The sequence below is a fragment of the Anas platyrhynchos genome, chromosome 29 (assembly GCF_047663525.1).
Source record: "Anas platyrhynchos isolate ZD024472 breed Pekin duck chromosome 29, IASCAAS_PekinDuck_T2T, whole genome shotgun sequence".
In the NCBI taxonomy this organism is placed as follows: domain Eukaryota; kingdom Metazoa; phylum Chordata; class Aves; order Anseriformes; family Anatidae; genus Anas; species Anas platyrhynchos.
In genome coordinates, this window is record NC_092615.1 from 1,832,138 (window position 1) to 1,852,841 (window position 20,704).

The 20,704-nt window shown below is 68.8% G+C and overlaps 3 protein-coding genes across 3 annotated transcripts in view; 1 reads left to right on the forward strand and 2 right to left on the reverse strand.

Annotated features, from left to right (window-relative positions):
- The window catches only part of UBA52 (ubiquitin A-52 residue ribosomal protein fusion product 1), a 112,907-nt gene that overhangs the window by 62,963 nt on the left and 29,240 nt on the right, over nucleotides 1–20,704 (reverse strand). The gene's annotated exons all lie outside the window — the stretch shown is intronic.
- Nucleotides 1,876–6,474, forward strand: ISYNA1 (inositol-3-phosphate synthase 1). The gene is given in 12 exon segments (XM_072029228.1): nucleotides 1,876–2,009; nucleotides 3,035–3,159; nucleotides 3,273–3,434; nucleotides 3,580–3,709; nucleotides 3,785–3,978; nucleotides 4,085–4,234; nucleotides 4,319–4,534; nucleotides 4,645–4,809; nucleotides 4,886–4,999; nucleotides 5,094–5,311; nucleotides 6,218–6,237; nucleotides 6,240–6,474. Coding segments are annotated over 11 exon segments (1,677 nt in total). The 5' UTR covers nucleotides 1,876–2,009; nucleotides 3,035–3,045; the 3' UTR covers nucleotides 6,434–6,474.
- On the reverse strand, nucleotides 7,306–16,773 carry SSBP4 (single stranded DNA binding protein 4). Its single transcript, XM_072029245.1, is given in 18 exon segments — nucleotides 7,306–8,276; nucleotides 8,552–8,629; nucleotides 8,631–8,651; nucleotides 9,204–9,234; nucleotides 9,494–9,526; nucleotides 9,528–9,568; nucleotides 9,658–9,740; nucleotides 9,876–9,910; nucleotides 9,912–9,928; nucleotides 10,027–10,062; nucleotides 10,166–10,211; nucleotides 10,345–10,416; nucleotides 11,236–11,299; nucleotides 11,415–11,484; nucleotides 11,593–11,681; nucleotides 11,793–11,844; nucleotides 12,159–12,248; nucleotides 16,722–16,773. Coding segments are annotated over 17 exon segments (861 nt in total). The 5' UTR covers nucleotides 12,222–12,248; nucleotides 16,722–16,773; the 3' UTR covers nucleotides 7,306–8,246.

Below are 20,704 nucleotides of genomic sequence, written 5' to 3' on the forward strand. Positions count from 1 at the left end.
CAGCGAGGGGACAGGAAGGAGAGGAAAAGGAGCTGCCAGCAGCAGCCGTGGGTGAAGATAAGGGAGGGTCAGAGGCTGGGGGTTATTTAACGCGAAGGGAAAAATCCCAAAGGTGCAGGAGGCAGCCGGCTGCGGCACGGAGGGTTTGGGGTAAAAACAAGGGAATTGGGGCGATATTATAGGGGAAAGGGATGGGGAATGGGGGGTGCCCTCCAGGGGGTCCCCACAACCAATCTCCCCCTTAATTATAGGAAGAGAATCAGGCCCCGAACGCGATGTATGGGTGGGTTTGGGGTCTCGTGGAGTTTTTTTTTTGGGGGGGACACCTCCTGGTGCCATTGCTCCGGGGCCGCGCTGGTCGCTATGGCTCCGTGCTCGCCTGGCCCCCCGCCAGCCCCCGGCAGCTGGGGAGCGAAGGCGCTGGGCGGCCGGCCCGGGCGCCCGGCCCATGAGCGCCGGGAGCAGGAACAAGGGAGCCCCGCTCATGCGGTGCCGAGCGTGGGAGGGGTGGGAAGGGAGTGGGGGAAGGAACAATGGTGGGAGTTCTGGGAGGGGGCAAAAAAAGGAAAGCCAGTGGAAAAATACCAGTTCTCGGCCCCTGGCAGCGCTGCCTGCCCAGACCCTCCCCGCCCCAGGATTATTGTACAAAGAAATGTTATTTTTGTTTCAATAATTTGCTGAGGCGCTGGAATTCCAGCGCGGGGCTCGTTTTGTGCCGCAGCCCCGGCACTGAGGGCGCATTGTTCCGCCGCTGCCCACGGCCTGGATGTGGCCCTCGGGCCCCGACGCCCCCGGCACCGCCGATGCCCGGCGGCTTCCCCCGGCAGGTGCCCGGCCCCGGTGGTCCCCGCCTGTCGTCCCCTTCTCTATATGTGCCCCCCCCCCCCCAAAAAAATAAATCTCTGCGCACGCTTGGCGGTGCCAGCGGCCCCCGCGGAGCCAGGGCCCGGGGCTGGCGGGTGGGTGGCAGCCGAGCTGTCCTCGCCACGTCGGCGGGGAGCATGGGTGGGGAAGGGGCTGGGAGCGCTGGGGGGGGGACACGGGCGTTGCTCCTGCTCCGGGGGGGGGTGTTGGGGAAAGAGCGGGGGGGTTGCTTTGAAGCGGGGCCGTCCCATTGAAATGGCAGCCAGGCCCCCCGGGGCCCCCCTCGCTGTCCCGCTCCGTGGAGGCTGGGAGCAGCCTCCTGGCGGCCTCTCCCACAGCCAACGGGGGGGGGGGGCAGCGCCCTGCGGCCCCCTCCCCGCAATGGGGTGGGGGCCGTGGGGGGGGACAGGGATGCAGGGTGCCACCGTCGGGGTGCCCGTGCTGGGGGCTGAGGGGTCAGCACGCTGTGGGCTCCGGGATGCCCAAGCTGGGGGTGATGGAGGCTGCGGGGTGATGGTGATGGGGGCTGTGGGGTCGCCAAAATGGGGGATTTGGGATGCCCAAGCTGGGGGCTGCAGGGTGATGGGGGCTGCGGGGTGATGGTAATGGGGGCTGTGTCATCCCCCAAATGGGGGAGTTGGGATACCCAGACTTAGGGCTGCAGGGTGCTGGTGCTGGGGGCTGCGGGGTCCCCAAAAATGGGGGTTTTGGGATGCCCAAGCCAGGGGCTGCAGGGTGATGGTGATGGGGGTTACGGGGTCCCCAAAAATGGGGGCTTCGGGATGCCCAAGCCGGGGGCTGCAGGGTGCTGGGTGCTGCAGGGCGATGGTGCCAGGATCTCCAGGTCCCCATTTGGGGAGCCCCCTTGCAGGGGGGGTCTCGGGGATGCCCCAGGCGGCTCCGGCCCCGTGGGCAAGCTCCGGTCCCCCCCCCCCCCACATCCCCATCCCCCGCCGCTCCGGAAACCCCGGGCCCGGGGCCGTGAATGGGCGGAAGGCAGCGGCGGGACCCCCCAGCCCCCCTCCCACCCCCCCCGACGGCCCCGGCCCCGGTGCCACTTCCCCTTCCCGGGTCAGCGGCCGCTTCCCCTTCTGGAGGCGCGGCGCTGCGGGAGGGCTCGGCCCGCCCCGCTCCGTGCCCCTCCGGTGAGAACCGGGGGTGGGGGTGTAGGGGGGGGGGCACTGAACCCCCATCCCCCCGAGGGACCCCCTCCCCGGGGACCCCCTGCCCTTGGTGCGCGCACGGAGCCGGTGCGGGGCGCACGGAGCGCGCAGCGCAGCGGTGGCCGGGGGCGAGCTGGGGCCGTGCCCGGTGCCCCCCCCACCGGTACCGGGGCACGTGCGGGGGCGGGAGGGGGGGGACGGGACCGGGGGGGGTCCGGCGAGGATGGAAAGTTTTGGGCTGGGCGGAGCCGGGGGGGGGGCGGGCCCTGGGAGCCGATTAAGCGGCGGGAGCCGAGGGGAAGCCCCAGCCGCGCTCGCATCCCCCCGTGGGGCAGCCACCGGCACCGGGCTCCTGCGCGCCCCCCGCTCCGGTGAGTGCCCCCCCCCCACCGCCTCCCAAACCGGGGCGGGGATGGGAGGGGGGTGGGACCCGGCTCCTGCCGCCCCCCCCCTCCCCAAGCCGCTGGGGACGGCCCCGGGGTCGCCGCGTCCCCGCGTCCCCTCCCCGGGCTGTGCGCTCCGGGCCGCCCCCCCCCATCCCATCCCATCCCCCGGGGGTCCCGGTGGCACGGAGCTGGGGGGGGGTGGCTCCGGTCCCGGTGTCCCCTCGAAGCCCCGGTGCCGTCCCCGGTAACCCCGGGTCCTGCTGGCACCGGTCCCTTGTGCCATCTGCTGCCCGGGGGATGGGGACAGCGGGGACTTTGGGGACAGGGGACTTTGGGGACAGAGGGGATTTTGGGGACAATGGGGGCTTTGGGGACAGCGGGGACAGCCTGCCCCGTGCCATCCCCGCTTGTCGGGGGCTCGGTGATGTCCTGGGGCTGGGGGCAGCGGTGCTGAGCTGGGAGGGGACAGGGACAGGGACAGGGGCTTGGAGCCAGCCGTCCCCAGCGGCACAGCCCCGGAGCCGCGTCCCAGCGGGGTGGGTGGAGATGGGGGGGGGGGGGGGGGGGAAAGGCCCCGGCGTGCCAGGCTCCGGGGGTGCCACCCATTTCCTCCAATTCCAGCTCGAGGAACAATGGCAGAGACATTCCTTGTGGAGAGCCCCGATGTCACGTACAGCAAGGACTTCATCGAGGCCAAGTACACGTACAGCACCGTGCACGTCTGCAAGGAGAACGGCGTCACCAAGGTACGGGATGGGGACGGTGGCCTCGGGGACACCGGCACCTGGCCTGGTGGCACCGGGTCCGGGGTCTGGCCCTCTGGGTGCTCGCTCACCTCCCCGGTGTCTGCGCTGTTCAGGTGAGGCCGTGCTCCACCCGCTTCACCTTCCGCACGGGGCGGCAGGTCCCCCGCCTGGGGCTGATGCTGGTGGGCTGGGGAGGCAACAACGGCACCACGGTGACAGCGGCCGTGCTGGCCAACAGGCTGGGCCTGTCCTGGATGACCAAGACGGGGCGCAAGGTGGGTGTCCGGGCTGCACCCCGACACGGGGATGGGGGCGCCCGAGGTGGTCCCGTCCCCACCTGGGTCCTGCAGAAGGGGGGCTGCGGCCCCGGGTTCCTGTTTTTTGGGGGCCGGTTGCTCATCCTCGCGCTCTCCTCCGCAGAAAGCCAACTACTATGGCTCGCTGCTCCAAGCCTCCACTGTGTGCCTGGGCACCGGCCCCACCGGTGATGTCTACGTGCCTTTCCGGGACCTGCTGCCCATGGTGCACCCCAACGACATCGTCTTCGATGGTAGGTGGGGCGGGTGGGGGGCCCGCTGATGGGCACGGGGTGCGGGACCAGCATGGTTGTGTCCCCCCCCCTCAGGCTGGGACATCTCCTCGCTGAACCTGGCCGAGGCCATGCGGCGGGCGGAGGTGCTGGACTGGCCGCTGCAGGAGCAGCTCTGGCCCCACATGGAGAAGATGAAGCCCCGGCCCTCCATCTACATCCCCGAGTTCATCGCCGCCAACCAGGAGGAGCGGGCGGACAACGTGCTGCGAGGCTCCAAGGCTGAGCAGGTGCCGGGGTTGGGGGGGGAACGGGACAATGGGGGGGGGGAGCACGGAGCAGGGGGGGGTGAGGAGACGAAGGGCACGGTGCTGACCTGGGGCACGGTCACGGCAGGTGGAGCAGATCCGCAGGGACATCCGGGACTTCAAGGAGAGCAGCGGGGTGGACAAAGTCATCGTGCTGTGGACGGCCAACACGGAGCGCTTCTGCGACGTGGTGCCGGGGCTCAACGACACCGCCGACAACCTGCTGCGGGCCATCGAGGTGAGGGCACGCCGGAGAGGGGGGGGGGACACCCACACCACCCCCCCCCACACATACACACATTGTGCCACCGTGTCCCCGCAGCGAGGCCTGGAGGTGTCCCCGTCCACGCTCTTCGCCGTGGCCAGCATCCTGGAGGGCTGCGCCTACATCAACGGCTCCCCCCAAAACACCTTCGTGCCGGGCGCGGTGGAGCTGGCCGCCCAGCGCCGCGTCTTCATCTGCGGCGATGACTTCAAGTCCGGGCAGACCAAGCTCAAGTCGGTGCTGGTGGATTTCCTGGTGGGCGCCGGGCTCAAGGTATGCGGGGACGGGGCCGCGCGCGCGGCGCCTCGGTGCCCGGCGGCGATGTCCCCCCCACCCCATTGGGGACGGAGCCGGGGGTCGACCTGCCTGCCGCCCCCCCCCAGACCAAGTCCATCGTGAGCTACAACCACCTGGGGAACAACGACGGGAAGAACCTCTCGGCCCCGCAGCAGTTCCGCTCCAAGGAGATCTCCAAGAGCAACGTGGTGGACGACACGGTGCTGGCCAACCCCGTGCTCTACGGCCCGCACGACAAACCCGACCACTGCGTGAGTTGGGGGGGGATATTTGGGGAGGGGGGCCGTGGGGTGACGGGGGGGGGCTGATTGGGGTCTCCCTTGGCAGGTGGTGATCAAATACGTGCCCTACGTGGGGGACAGCAAGCGGGCGCTGGACGAGTACACGTCGGAGATCATGATGGGCGGCACCAACACCATCGTCATCCACAACACCTGCGAGGTGCGCGGGGCCGGTTGGGGAGGGTAGATGGGGGGGGGGGGGGCACATCCCTAAATTTTTTTTTTTTTTTTTTTTTGGGGGGGTGGGCCCGCAGGACTCGCTGCTGGCCAGCCCCATCATCCTGGACCTGGCCATCCTGACGGAGCTGTGCCAGCGCATCACCTTCTGCACCGAGGGCGACCCCGAATTCCAGGGCTTCCACAGCGTCCTCTCCATCGTCGCCTTCCTCTGCAAGGCCCCCCTGGTCCCCGAGGGCACCCCGGTCGTCAACGCCCTTTTCCGCCAGCGCAGCTGCATCGAGAACATCCTGAGGTACCCGCACCCAAGGGTGCCCCTTTCCTTGGGGGGGGGTCCCGGGGTCACCCCACTCTTTGGGACAGGTCCCCCCGGGGGTGGCCGTGCAGGGGGCTCGGTGCCCATCCCGGTGCCCCAAGGCTGCGGGTGCCAGACCCGGCCACGGGTCCTGGTGCTCCGTGCCCGGCACCGGGGGGTCCTCGGTGCCCAAAATTTGGGGTGCCCAAAATTTGGGGTGCTCAAGGTTTGGGGTGCCCAAGGTTTGGGGTGCTCGGTACCGGTGGGTCCCCGTGCCCGGTGCTGGACCCCATGTGTTTGGGGGGGGGGTACTGGTGCCTGGTGCCCAGCACCAGTGGGTCCCAGTGCTGATGGGGTCCCAGTGCTGGGGGTGCCCAATTTTGGGGGGTCCCCATGCCCAGGGGGGGTCCTACACCACCGAGCCCCCCTACCCAATGCAGGGGGTGCCGGGTGCCATGGGGTCCTGGTACCCAAGATTTGGGGTCCCTAATCCTGGTGGGTCCCAGTGCATGGGGGTGCCCAGGACTATGGGGTCCTGGTACCCAATATTTGGGGTCCCCAACCCTGATGGGTCCCAGGGTATGGGGGTACCCAGGACTATGGGGTCCTGCTACCCAAGATTTGGGGTCTCCAATCCCATTGGGTCCCGGTGCATGGGGTACCCAGTGCCTTGGGGTCCTGGCACCCAATATTTGGGGGGGGGGGGTCCCCAATCCTGGTGGCTCACAGTGCATGGGGTGCCACGGGGTCTCGGTACCCAATATTTGGGGTCTCGGTACCCACTATTTGGGATCTCCAACTCCATTGGGTCCCAGTGCATGGGGGGTGCCCAGGCCTATGGGCACCCAGTCCCTGTGCCCCCCCCCTCACCCCTGACCCTATTTTTTCTCCCCCCCCCCCCTGCAGGGCCTGCCTGGGGCTGCCCCCCAGAACCACATGCTGCTGGAGCACAAGATGCAGCGGCCGGCGCTGAGCCCGAAACGCGCCTGCCCGGGGGGGGCCACCTGCCCCCTCACCCCCAAAAAGGCGGCGACCCCCCCCCAGCTCAACGGCCACCCCTGCCCCGCCACCGCACGGCCGGGACCCCCGCGCCCCCCCCTGCACATCGACGGGGCCAACTAACGCCCGCTGGGGACCCCCCCCCCAAAAAAAAAAAACAACAGAATCACAACCCCCCCCCCCAACCCACCCCCCCACCCCCCCAGGGTTGGGGGCTCTGCTGTATGGGGATGGGGGGGGCTCTACCTGCCCCCCCCCCTCCAATTTGGGTGCCTTTTTGTATTTTATATGAGCTTTTTAGGGGGGTGGGGGGGTGGATAGGGGGTGGGGGGGTGGATATAGGGGGTGGGGGCTGCGACCTGTGCCCCCCCCCCCCCCCCCAGCAGCACCCGGTGCTGTGACTCGAAACTGTGAAGCTTTGTACCCCCCCCCCCCCCCCACAACCCCCCTCGGCAATAAACCCGCAGTGCCCCCCCCAGCCCCGTCTCGCCTGGTTCCTGCCCCCCCCCCCCCTCCTTTGCCCCCCCCCAGCCCCCCCCAGGAGGAGCCGAAAAAAATCAAATTACAAATTTTCTGAAAAAATCAAATTACATTTATTGATGCAGGGTTGTTTTTTGTTTTTTTTTTTCCTTTTTTTTGATTTTTTGGGGATTTTTTTCCTTTTTTTTTTTTTTCCTTTTTTTTTTAATTTTTAATGGTTTTTTTACTTTTTTTTTCTTTTTTTTTTTTTAATTTTTTTCCCGTTTTTTCGATAAGCAACGTCAGGGCTAAAGGCTGGGGGGGCTAGGAAGGGGGGGGGGGTCACGCTCTCCCTACACACGACTACGGGGCAGCCCCCCCCCACTCTCTGCCCGACAGGGGGGGGGGGGGGGGGGGTGCACGGCGGATGGATGGGGGGGGGCGATGGGGGGGGGGGGGGGGGCTGAGGTCCTTTCTGTTATAAAAGAGGAGAAAAAGGTGAAAAAAAAAATCCTTCATATTAAAGTTTTTTTTTTTAAGGGTCCCTTGCGGGGGGGGGAATAAGGGGAGGGGGGGGCCCCGGTCTGGCGCTCGGGGGTGGGGGGGGGCAGGAAGATCACAGTGCTGGCTGAGCACGCAGACGGGGCTGGGGGGGGGGTCAGGAGCCATCCCCCCCCCCCCCCGGGGCTGGTTCGCTACCAAAGTATGGGGGGGGGGGGGAAATAATTTGGGGAGGGGGGGGGCGGGGGGGGTTGCTCTGCACTGGGGCCTGCCTATAGAGTGCTGGGGGGGGATGCTCCATGGGGGGGGGGTTTGGCTTGCACCCCCCCCCCACTCAGCCTGGCCTGGTTTGGGGGTGCCTCACCCAGCTGGGGGGGGGCTGTGCTGGCTGTGTGCCCCCCCCCCACCCCCAAAAATCCCCCCCCCTGGGGCTATGGCAGGGCCAGCATTTGGCTGCCCCCCCCCCTTTTATAATGAGATGGGGGGGGGCAAAATGACATTGCTCATTAGCATCTCTGCTAATTGCAATCGAGCGCACGTGCCCCAGCTGGGCAGCACGCTTTATTTTTTTTTTTTTGGGGGGGGGCACACAGCACAGCAACCCCCCCCCAAATAAATACCTATCCCCAATTCCCCCCCCCAGAAGCATTGGGGGGGGGGTGAAAGGAGCAGGAGGGGGCGTGGGGGGGGGGGGTTGCTCCCTCCTGCCCGCGGTGCCAGCCCCCCCCAGGGTGCCCCCCCCACCCCATAGTGTGCTCCCCCCATAAGTGCCCCCCCCCCAAAGGGTGCTGGGAGGGGGGGGCACCTCCTGTCTGTCGCAGGCTGCTGATGTTAATTATTATTATTAATTTTTTTTTTTTGGGGGGGTGCTGGATTTTTTTTTTTTTGGGGGGGGGCTGTATTAAATACATTTTTTTTTTTTTTTTTGGCACCGCGGGGGGGGCGTCGGGTTCTCGGCCGGCGTCGGGCGCTGGGCTCACACGCTCATTGTCATGCTGGGCGAGTACTAAGAGAGAGCGGAGACACCGGAGGGTTAGCGGGGCCGGGGGGGGGGCATTTTTTGGGGGGGGGGGGCACGCCACCAAGCTTAGAGGCAAAGGGGGGGTCCCGTCCTCTGGGGCTGCTCTCCCACAGCCCCCCCCCCAAAATGCAGCTGGGGGGGGGTCACCCAGGCTTCGGGTTGCCCCGGGCCCCCCCCCGGCAGCCCCCGACCCCCCCCCCGGGCCCCCCTCCCTCGCCTGTTGCCGCCCCCGGGGGCGGCTTTGGGGGGAGGTTGGGGTTACTGTGGTCCCTTAAGGGACTTGAGAAATTGCTGCCCAGCTCCCTGCTCGGGGGGTGCCGGGGGGGGTTGCTCAGCCCTGGCCAGGTTACTGGGAGAGCTCTGCGGGGGCATAGTTATAAATAAATGATAAGGAAATTATAAGGAAATGATAAGGGTCGTGATAAGGGGGGGGCGTGGGGGGGGTGGGGGGGTATGGGGGTGGATCTGGGGGGGAGGTCAATGCATGGGGGGGTCAGAGCATGGGGGGAGGGCAATTTATTGTGGGGGGGGCTCAGTGAATGTGGGGGGGGTCAGGGCATGGGGTCCCAGTTAATGGGGGGGGTCCTCAGTGGTGCCCAGGGTCATGGGGGGCAATGTAAGGGGGGTCCCTGTGCATGGGGGGGTCCAGGGGGGGGGTCTCAATGCAGGGGGGGGCTCAGTGCACGGGGGGGGGTCAGGGTATGGGGGGGGCTCCTTGCACAGGGGTCCCAGTTAATGGGGGGGGGTCCTGAGTGTGTCCAGGTCATGGGGGGGCAATGTAAGGGGGTCCCTGTGCATGGGGGGGGTCTCAGTGCATGGGGGTCCCTGTGAATGGGGTTGTGTGTGTGTGTGTGGGGGGGGGGTCCTGGAGCCAGGGACCCCCCCCCCAGTTCATGGGGTCTCCACACTCACCTTTGGCAGCCCTGCCCCATTCCCAGAGCCCGCAAGGACACCGGCAGCACCATTAGGGGCACCCCCACCCCTGCCTGTGCCCCCCCCCTCCCCAAAAAAACCCCCCTTGTGCCTCCCCCCCCACGTCCCCATCCCCGCCTGCGCGGTGCCCGGCAGCCCCCAGATGGAGCTCACGGCCTGCAGGATGCTCCTGGGGGGGGGGTTGGTGGGGCACCGCCAGGACCTCGGTTTTGGGGGTGGGGGGGTCCAAAATTTTTTTTTTTTTTTTTTTTGGGGGGGGCACCCACCTGAAGGAGCCGTTCATGTGGTGGGGCTCCATCGCTCATGCCGCCCATCGGCCCCTCCGGCCCCGGCCCCATCGGGAACTGCAAGGGGGGGAAAGGGGGGCGGGGGCACCGCGGGGGCTGGCGCCCCCCCCCACAGACCCCCCCCTTGCCGCCGTCCCCCCCAGGACATTTTACAACTGCGGCCCAAGAAATCCCGCCGGGCCGATGGGGTTCATCATGGTGTACATGTTCTCGCTGGAGTTGGTGGAGTTGGGGGGGGGGCATGGGGGGGTTTATGGGGGGGGAACGCTTGTGGTGCCCCCCAGCCCCCCACCAAAAGGCACACCCACCGGTAGGGGGACCTCCAAACCCCCCCCCCGTGCATCCCAATCCCATTGACACTCACCTCCGGGGCTGGGGATGATGGGGGTGCCGGGGGTGACCGCCCCCGGGGGGCCGCTGGGAATTGGGGGGGGGGCAAATCAGAAGGGGGGGGCACGGAGGGGGGGGGCAAGCAAGCAGCCCCCCCATCCCCCCCCAGCGCCCCCGGTACTCACCACGTAGTTCCCGGGGGACGAGGAGGAGTAGGCAATCTGGGGGGGGGGGGCGAAGGGGGTCAGCACTGGGGGGGGGCACAGCCCCCTCCCCTTATTTCCACTCCCCCCCCAAAAAAAAGGCCCCCCCCCCAACACTTACGGAGTTGGCATTGGGGTTTGGCCATGGACGTCGGCTGCCGGGACCCCTGGATGGGAACATTCGGGGGGGGGCTCATCCATGTGCCCCCCCCCAAAAAAAATAAAATTCTGCTCCCCCCGTGCCATGTCTGGCTCCCAGGGAGCTGGGGGGATATTTTTTTTGGGGGGGCAGACCCTTACATGTTCATGGTGGGCATGCCGGGGCCGGCCAGCGAGCTGGGGGGGCGCATCCCACTGCCGGAGGTCTGGGGACTGGAGGCTGAGAGGGGGCTCAGGGGGCTCAGGGGGGGCCTGGGCAACGCTGCCTGTAGCCCCATCCCCTTCCCTGTCCCCATCCCCATTCCACCCCATTCCCTATCCCAACCCCAACCTCATCCCCATCCCATCCCCATCCCCATCCCATCCCCATCCCAATCCCAATCCTATCCCAATCTCAACCCCACCCAATCCCCATCCCAATCCCCATCCCAACCCCATTCCCATCCCATTCCATCCCCATCCCAACCTCATCCCATCCCAATCCCATCCCTGTTCCCATTCCCCATCCCAATCCCAACCCTATCCCAACCCCATCCCAATCCCATTCCCAATCCCATCCCGATCTCAATCCCATCCCAACCCCATCCCAACCCCATTCCAATTCCATTTCCCATCCCCATCCCAACCACGTTCCCATCCCAATCTCAAACCCCAACCCCATCCCTATCCCATTCCAACCCCAATCTCAAACCCATCCAATCCCCATCCTATCCCCATCCCAATCCCATCCGTCCCTCTATCCCAATCCTGTCCCCACCCCATCCCAATCCCATCCCATCCCCAATCCCATCCCCATCCCAATCCCATCCCATCCCCAATCCCATCCCCAATCCCATCCTGTCCCCATCCCAATCCTGTCCTCACCCCATCCCAATCCCATCTCCACCCCATCTCCAATCCCATCCCCATCCCAATCCCATCCCCAATCCTATTCCCATCCCCAATCCCAATCTCAACCCCACCCAATCCCCATCCCCATCCCCATCCTAATCCCAACCCCAATCCCAATCCCAACCCCCCCCTCACCTGGGCGCCATGCCGGCCATGCCCCGGGGGGGGTTCATGCGCTGCATCGGGCCCCCCATGTTGGGATGCCCTGCACAGAACGAGGGAGGGGGTGAGCCTGGGGGGGCCCCCCGCACTTTCTTTTTTTTTAGGGTGGGGGGGACACCCCAAAAGTGTTATGGGGGGGGCACGGAGCCCCCACTCACCCTGCGACCGCGTGGCCGGGTCCATGGCGTTGGGCAGCAGCGGCTGGGAGCCAGGGACACCCACGGGGGGCTGCGGGGGGGGGGCAGATATATGAGGGGGGGGGGTCAGATGGGGTGTGTGGGGTGGGGTCTGCACCGATTTGGGGTTTGGGGGGGGGGGGGGGGGGGGGGCACTCACCTGGTTCGGCATCCGGAGCGCGGGCCGGGGGCCGCCGGGGTAGCGGGGGGACATGAAGGGCTGCGAGAGAGGGGAGCAGAGCGGTGGAGATTTGGGGGGGGGGGCAAAATTGGGGGGTCAGGGGGGGTCGGGGCGCTGCTTGGGATGGGGGGGGGGGCACCCAACCTTACCTGGCGTGCGGCCCCATCATGGGGGCGCCGGGGTTGTGGGGGGAGGTTGGGCGTGCGGCGACGGCTGCGAGCCCGGAGGCGCCTTGGAGAGAAATAGGAAGGGGTATGGGGCTGGGGGGGGGCTGGTGGGGGGGGTTGGGGGGGGGTTGGGGGGGACCCCCCCAATGTGAACACCCCCCCCTGGGTGGGTGTGGGGGGGATTGGGGCTGAGGGGGGGGGTCTGGGCTGCAGCGTGGGGGGGCCCCCCTTGCCAAAGGGGCGCACGGGAGAGGTGCCCGTGCACACGTGGCCTTGCACGCTCACAGCACACGGGGGGGGGCCTGCAGGGCACGCGTGCACCCCCCCCCCAAAAAAAAAAAAAACAAACCAGCTCCCTGAGGTTGGGGGGGGGGGTACCTGGAAGAAGCCGGGGGGCATGGGCCCCCCCGCCATGCCGTCGCTGGGGGGCAGGTTCCCCATCACCGGGCTGGGCGCCGCCGCTGCGCTCTGCGGGGAAGGGGAGCTCAGCACCGGGGGGGGCGCATCCTGGCCCCCTCCCCTAAATGTCACCAACCCCCCCCCGGTGTCACCAACCCCCCCATGGTGTTACAACCCCCCCAGGTGTGCAGGTGCCCCCCCCCGGGCCCCCCCCCGAGCTGCGCCCCACGAAGCCGCCCTCGATCCATCTGCACCGCGCGGCACCGGGGGGGGGACGCACGAGACAGGGCTGGGGGGCACCGGGGGGGGGCAAGCCACCACCTCGCCCCCCCTCTGCTGACGCTGTCCCATCTGCCAGCAGCCCCAGGGCCACCCGGTGTCCCCCCCCCAGCCTCCTGTCCCCCCCCCACAAGGGGAGCCAGGAGCTGCTGGGGTCAAGCGCGCGAGCAAGAGGGCAGCGTGCGGAGAACCGGGGCGCACCCTGCCCTGGGGGCTTTGTGGGGGGGTCTGGGGGGGTCCCGGGGGGGTTGGTTGAGCCCGGTGGTTGCGGGGGGGGGCCGCGGGGGGGGCGGGGGGCCCTGGCCCCTCTCGCCTGCCGGCTGGGGTCCGGGGGGAGCTATTAAACGGGGAGGAATGCGCTGGCTTTCCGGCTCGGCCCCTCGCGCTGTCTCTGCCACAACTGGTTTCAATTTGGAGGGGAGGAGAAGGGGGAGGAAAAAGGGGGGGGGGGAATAAAAAAAGGGGGGGGGGCCTGGCGCTGCCCCTCCGCGCTGGGGGAGCCGGAGGGGGCCTCCGTGGGGCCCCCACCACTGGGAGATGGAGGGGAGGGAGAGGGGGGAAAGGGCGGGGGGGGGCAGCCCCTGGTTGGCACCGGTGGGGCACGGTCACCGTGCGCCCCCCCCGGGGGGGGGGGCCCTGCCCTGATGTCCCCACAGGCAGGGGGCTGCTCGGGGCCCCCATGGGTGCTGCTGCTGGAGGCGGGGGGGGACACGGGTTGGGGTGGGGGCGTCTGGGAGGGGGGTGCGGGGGGGGGGGCACAGCTGGAGCCTGGGTGACCATGGGTGGGGGGTGACGCTTGGCACCGGAGAGGGGGTGACACTGGGGAAGGGGGGGTGACAGGGGGCACGGGGGGGTGACATTTGGCATTGGGGGGTCACAGCACATGGGTTGGGGTCACCCCAGGCACCGGGGGCGCACCGGGGTCACGGGTGACACCGTGCGCCCTGGCCCCCCCCCGGCACACACAAAGCCCCCCCAGGGGTCACAACAGCAGGCAGGGACCCAACCTTTTGGGGTGCGTGGGGGGGTCCCTACCCCACAGCCCCACAATGGCCGCGCTGTAGGGATTCGGGCGCTGTGGGGTCAGCGCCCGGCCCCCCCCCCCTTTTTTTTTTTTTTTTTTTTTTTGCCCCCCCCCCCCCCTAAAAAAAAATGAAATCGGGGCCGGGCCCAGCTGAACTCACTTTGCAGCCAGGCACAAATCATTTGCAAGACAATGGAGGCTCTGTGCAGGCAGCCAAAACCAACAGCGCCGGGGGCCAGCAGCCGCGGCCCCCCATGGAAGCGCCCCCCCCCCCCCCCCCCAGCGCCCCCCCAGCCCCCCGCGCATTCCTCCCGTTAACCCCTCGCCCCCCGCCGCCCCCCCCCCTTTCCTCCCCCTCCAGTCCCTCGTTTGGGTGCAGGAGGTTGGGGGGGCACCTGGAGGATCCCCCCCCCACCCCAAAGCTGGAGGGGTTTTGGGGGGGGTTTGGGGTGGGGGGAAGTTGATGGGGGGGGGCGCCCAGGGGGGTGTCGGGGTGCTCAGCTCGGGGCTCAGCAGGGGGGGGGGGGGGGGTCAATGGGGGGGGTCCTGCAGGGCTCAATGGGGAGCTCAGCACCATGGGGTCCAGCCTGGAGCCCCCCCCCCCCATCACTGTGTCCCCCCCATGGAGCCCCCCCCTCGGTCTCCATCGCTGCACCACCGCGGTGCCCACCCCTTATGGGGTCCCTTATGGGGTCCACCATGGAACCACCACTGAGCCCATCCAGAGCCCCCCCCGGAGCCCCCCAGCACTGAACCCCTTACGGAGCCCCCCCCCCCCCCCAGCACCCACCATGGAACCCAGCACAGTGCCCCCCACAGTGCCCCCCCAGCACTGATCACGAAGCCCCCCCACGGTGCCCCCCACATTGCCCATCCCTGTACCCACCACCGAGCCCCCCCCCCGGCACTGATCACGACCCCCCCAGCACCCCCCCACCCCCCCCACCCTCACGGGGGGTCCCCCCCAGGGCCCTGTCCTGGTGCCACCCCCCACAGCCCAGGGTGCTCCGAGGGGGCACAGGGTGCCGGTGACAGCTCTGCCTGGGGGGGGGGACAAGCCCCAACCCCCCCTGGGGACCCCCCCACGCTGTGCCCCCCCCCAGGGTGAGGGTGCGGAGGGTGCCCCCAGCCCCACATTTTGGGGTGCCGGGTCCTGACCCCATAGAGGTCGGTGCCCTGCCTCCAGCCCAAGGTGGGGGTGTCCACCGCCCCCCCCTTGCCCCCCCCCAGCCTCAGCCCATGGTGGGGGCAGGATCGGGCCCCCCCCGCCCCCCCCTCGCTCCCTGCCCAGTGATGCAAAGCAGGAGTTGCCATGGCAACAGGTTGGGGAGTTTCGGCTCCTCCTGCAGGCATCAAGGTCAGGAGGGAGAAAATGGGGGGGGACACAGCCGAGGGGGGGGCAGCAGCCCCCGAGCTGGGCCGGGGGGGCCCACAGTGCTGCCCCCCCCCCCCATAACCCTGCTACCTTTGGGGTCGGCGCTGCCATGGCGCATCCCCACACGGGGTCACCGTGCCCACGGTGGCACCGAGGGTGGTTTTAGGGGGGGGGGGCAGGGGGGGGTCCCTAAGCATGCACCGATTGTGGGGGGGGGTCGAGGGGGGGGGCACAGCCAGGCAGCACCCAAGGGAAAAGCGAGGGCCCCCCCGCTTGGTGCCACGGCATCGCCAACCCCGCTGCGCACAGGGGCGCACGCCGGGGGTCCCATGGGGCTGAGCTTTGTGGGTGTGGGGGGGGACTTAGAGGGGGGGTCGCCCCCCAAAAAAAAGTCCCCCCAGGCCCCCCCCGGCCCCCCCCCTTGTCCCCAGCGCTGGGGCTGCGTGCGCGAGGCAGCAGTGCCATGGTAACGGGGGCCTGACCCGCGCCGCGTCCCCGGCGTCACCGCACCGCCGGCCCCATTAATTCCGGCACGGGGGGCCGGGGGGGGCCATAAAGCGAGGGGGGGGGCACACAGCAAGGGGGGGGCATACAGTGAGGGGGGGGCACACACAGTGAGGGGGGGAGGCCCTGCTGCTGCCTGCAGCCTCCCCACACCGGTGCCGCCGGGGTGGCTGCGGCACCCGCGCGCGGCCCCATGGCACGTGGATGGTGCCCCCCCCCCCCCGACCCTAAATAATCCCCCCCCACAAAAAACATTGAGCCTGGGAATGGGGTGGGGGGGCGCTGAGCACCCACAGATTGCAGGGGGGTGTGGGGTGGGGTGGGGTGGGGGGGTGAAGGGTTTTTGTTTGTGGGTGCCGCATCTGCGCCCTGCCCGGGCACCGCGCGGTGCCAAGGGGACCCCGCACCCCATGGGGCACCCCAAATCCCTGTAGGGGATCCTGTACCCCATGGGGGGTCCCGCACCACGGGGGGCTTCCTGCATCTATAGGGCATCTATAGGGCATCTATGGGGCATCCCGTGGGCATCGCTGATCCCACAGCACCCTGCACCCTCCATCCCATGGGGCCCCCCCTCGGGACCGCGGATCCCGCAGGACCCCACAGCGCCCTGCACCCCTCGGGACCCAGACCCCACAGGACCCCCCAGGACCCCCCAGGCCCCTCAGGACCCCACCCCCTCCTCCACCCCACATCCCCCACACCCCCGCAGATCCCACATCCCCCGGGGCTGCGCTGTTAATTGCACACCACTAATTAATCCAACCCCCCCCCCCCCAACCCCGTGCCGACACGGAAACAGGGATGGAGTCGGGGAGGGGGTGGGGGCACCCAGTGCCACCCCCCCATTTGGGGACAGGGGACACCCCACGGGGACCCCATTGAGGCCACCATGCCCACGGTGTGTGAGGGTGGGGGGCAGCTCTCTAAATGTCCCCACGGATTGTTTATTTCGGGGGGGGGGCAGCCCCAAATCCCCCCCCACCCCGTGCCCCCTCGGAGATGCTCGCCCCATCGGGGTCACCCCGGTGCCATCCCCACGGAGAGGGGGGGCTGGGAGGGGGGGGTGGGCAGGTGGCACCTGGGGGCTGAGCTCAGCATCGAGGGGGGGTCCCGGGGATGGGGGGGGTCACAGCTGGGCCCCCCCCCCCCGGGATTACCCCCCCCACCCCGGTGCTGCGCAAAATAGGTCAGCGCCACGGCACCGCCTTAACCCCCAGCGCGCCGGCGGTGCCACGGCACTGCCACCCCCCCGGTGCCCCCCCCCGGTGTCCCTACAGCCCCGGGGGGGGGTCTTTAAGGTGTGGGGGGGTCCGTCCATGTGTGTGCCCCCCCCAATAAAAAATCCAGCAGGACTCACGTAGTCGTGGAAGGCTTTGGCCTCGCTCGAGTGCTCACAGGTCTCGCGGCGGTCGGGGCGGCGCAGTACAGGTCCCAGAAGACGCTGGGGGGGGGCGGGGGGGGACATGAAAAAAAAGAATAAATCAGCCCCCCCCCAACAAAAAAAAAAATCCCCGTGACCCCCCCTGTAAAGCCCCCAGACCCCCAAATTGGGCGAGCAATTGGGTGATGCCGGGGGGGCGCAGGGATTGTGGGGCTGTGTGGCACTGGCGTGGGGTGGGATGGAGGGGCCGGGACCCCCCCCCCCCCCAAAAAAAAAAAATCCCCCCCCACCATGAGGAACGTGTCCCCCCCCCCGGCTGCGGTGTTTGCCCTGGAAACAGTCGCTCGGAGCGGCCGCAGCCCAAATTCCTGGGGCTTTACATCAGGGCTGCAGCAGCCCGGGGGGGGCCCCGCTGCCTGCGCCCCCCCCCCCCCAAAAAAAAAAATAAAAATCACCCCCCCTCCCCCCCCGCTCCCCATTTCATCCCCACCCCCCCCCAAACCATGCCCCAAGGGACCCCTGGGGGGGGGGGTGGTTGGGGTGCAGCCCGGAGCCCCCTGATTTTTGGGGGGGGGGCAGTGAGGGGGGGGGGGCAGATTTTTATGGGGCTGGGGGGGCAGACAGACAGCCCCCCCCCCCCCCCCAGCCTGGTACCTCCATAAATCCCCCAATTTCTTGCTCCTGGCTGCCAGCACCACCACCCTGCGCCCCCCCCCCGGGGGTGTCCGTGCCCCCCCCTCACCCACAGCACCCCCCCTGGATTTGGGGGGGCCAGGATCTGATCCCCCCCCCTTTTATCCCCCCCCCCCTCCCTTTTTCCCTGCTCTTTTTTTATTTCCCCCAAATTGGATCCAGCTGGAGGGGCCGGAGATGGGCTTTGGGCGTGGGGGGGGGGGGCAATTTGGGATTTTTTTTGGGGGGGGGGGCAATTTGGGAATTTTTTGGGGGGGGGCAAAGCGGTGATGGGGGGGCGAGGTGACACCTGGGGACGTTGGGGAGGGGGGGGACGTGGGCAAAGCCTGGGGCCAGTGGAGAGTATGGGGGGGGAGAAGAAAAAGGGGGGGGGGCACATAAAAAGGGGGGGGCACATTAAAACGGGGGGGGGCATTAAAAAATGGGGGGGGGTCCCGGGGGGGGGCTTACCACCACCAGGAGTGCAGGAAGCCCGGCGGCTCGCCCAGCGTGATGTTCTTCTCCATCGGATCTGGGGGGGACGGACACATGGGGGGGGTCACACACCGCCGGGGGGGGGTCACTGTGTGTGTGCCCCCCCCCCAGGGGACAAATTGGGGGGGGTCTTACCTCGGACAGGAAGGTCTGGGCAGATTTCTGGGCGCCCACGTGCAGGAGGTACTCGTAGACGTACAGAGCCAGCCTGGGGGGGGGCACCGGGGTGTCACCGCGGGGGGGGCACGGGGACACCCTGGGGGGGGGCGTGGGGACACCCTGGGGGGGGGCACAGGCGGCTGCCACCCCCCAAAGCGTGACCCTTGGGGGGGGGTGAAGTCCCTGGGGGTGACACCTGGGGATGTGGGGGGGGATATAAAGGGGGGGGGACACGGGGGGGGGACACGGGGGGGGATTTAGGGTTGAGGGGGGGCTGCAATGAATGGGTTGTTACGGAGCGGGGGCTGCTGGTGGCCGGAGCTCACCCCGGGGGGGGTGACTCCGAACCCCCCCCCCCCACGGTGACCCCAAGCCCCAGGGGTGACCCCAACGCCCCCCCCCCACAGTGACCCCGACCCCCCCCCATCAGGGTGGGACCAAACAGGGCCAGAAGGGCCCGAGCAGGGGGTGCCCCCCCCACCCCCCAACCCCCCCAACCCCCTTAACCCCCCCCCACGACCCCCCTGACCCCCCCAGACCCCCCAAACCCCCCCAACCCCCCCAGCCCCCCACCTCCCCCCCCAGCCCCTGACCCTTCCTGGTGCCCCCCACCCGTGGGGACACAGAACCGGGGGGGGGGGGGGGGACACATCCCATTGGGGGGGGGGACACCCTTTGGGGGGGGGGGTTAGGGGGGTGAAGGGGACACCGTGGGGGGGGAGCACCCCCAGGAGCACCCCCAGACCCCCCCCCTTTTAGCACGGAGGGGGGCGGGGCTCCACCGTCCCCCCCCCCCATAATTAACACCCCCGGAACCCCCCGGGACCCCCCCGGACCCCCCCATAACCCCTTTTAACCCCCCCATAACCCCCCCACAACCCCCCCAGGACCCCCCCACGACCCCCCCTTTACCCCCCCCCTCCACAGGGGGCTCCCGGCAAACTTCCTCACCCCCCCCCTCGGCCTCCTCCTCACCCCCCCAGCCCCATTAACCCCCCCCCGCTACCCCCCCCCATGTTGCCCCCCCCCCATGGTGCCCCCCCCCCATGGTGCCCCCCCCCCATGGTGCCCCCCCCCCAATACTCACTTCTCCCTGGCCTGGCCGTCCGAGGGCACGGCGGCTCCTTGCCCTTGCCGTACATCGCTGGGGGGGGGGGGGGGGGGGGGCGCGGCTCCACCTGTCACGGGGGGGGGGGCCCCAACACCGCCATCCCGGGGCCGGTAACCGGGGGGGGGGGGGGCCTGGGGGGGGGCCCCGCGGCTCCTCCCCGGCTCCACGCGCGCCCCGCGCCCCGCGCCCGCGCCCGGGGGGGGCCTTGAAACCGCCGCGCACCCCGGGCCGGGGGTCCCCCCCCCCCTCCTCCTCCCTCCCCCCCCCCGGCCCCGCCCCCTCCCCCTCCTCCCCCCCCCCCCCCGCCCAGGCTGTTCCGCCAGGAGGACAGCGCCCCCCCCGCTGCTGGAGGGAGGGGGAGGGGAGGGGGAGGGGTTAAAGGAGGGAGGGATTAAAGAGGGGGGGGGGGGTAAGGGGGGAGGGAGAGGAGGGGGGACATGGGCACGAGGGGGGGACACGGACACGAGTGGGGGACAGGGACATGAGTGGGGGAAAGGGGCACGAGAGGGGACACGGACACGAGTGGAAGGGGAGACGGACACAGGGGGGGGACACCAAGACAAAGGGGGGACACGGTCACGAGTGGGCGGCATGGAGACAAGGGGGGCACGGGTATGAGTGGGGGAAAGGGGCACGAAGTGGGACACGGACACGAGTGGCAGGGGAGACGGACACGAGTGGGGACACCGAGACAAAGGGGGGACACGGACACAAGTGGGGGGGCACGGACATGAGTGGGGGACAGGGACACGAGTGGGGGAAAGGGGCACGAGAGGGGACACTGAGACAAAGGGGGAGGCACAGACACGAGTGGGGGGGCACGGACACGAGTGGGGGGCACGGACACGAGTGGGGGGTCATGGACATGAGTGGGGGAGAGGGGCACGAGTGGGGACATAGAGACAAAGGAGGGACACGGACATGAGTGGGGGGACACCGAGACAAAGGGGGGGCATGGTCACGAGTGTGGGGGAGAAACGGACACAAGTGGGGACACAGAGATGGGGCCACACGGACACGAGTGGGGAAAGGGGCACGAGGTGGGACACAGACATGAGTGGGGGCACATGGACACGAGTGGGGGCATAGAGACAAAGGAGGGACACGGACACGAGTGGGGGGGCACGGACACGAGTGGGGGTCATGGAGGCAAGGGGGACACGGAGACAAAGGGGGACATAGACACGAGTGGGGAGAGGGACATGAGGGGGGACACAGACACGAGTGGAAGGGGGTAGTGGACACGAGTGGGGGCACCGAGACAAAGGGGGGACACGGACACACGGGGGGGAAAGGGGCACAAGGGGAGACAGGGACACGAGTGGAGGGGGACACGGACACGAGTGGGGGGGCACAGACACAAGTGGAGGGGGGAGACGGACACGAGTGGGGGCACATGGACACGAGGGGGGACACGGACACGAGTGGGTGATTGTGTGCACTTAGGGCAACGACGGGGGGGACAGGGACACGAGGAGGGACAGGGACGGGGTGGGGGGCGCAGCCCCACGGACACGGTGAA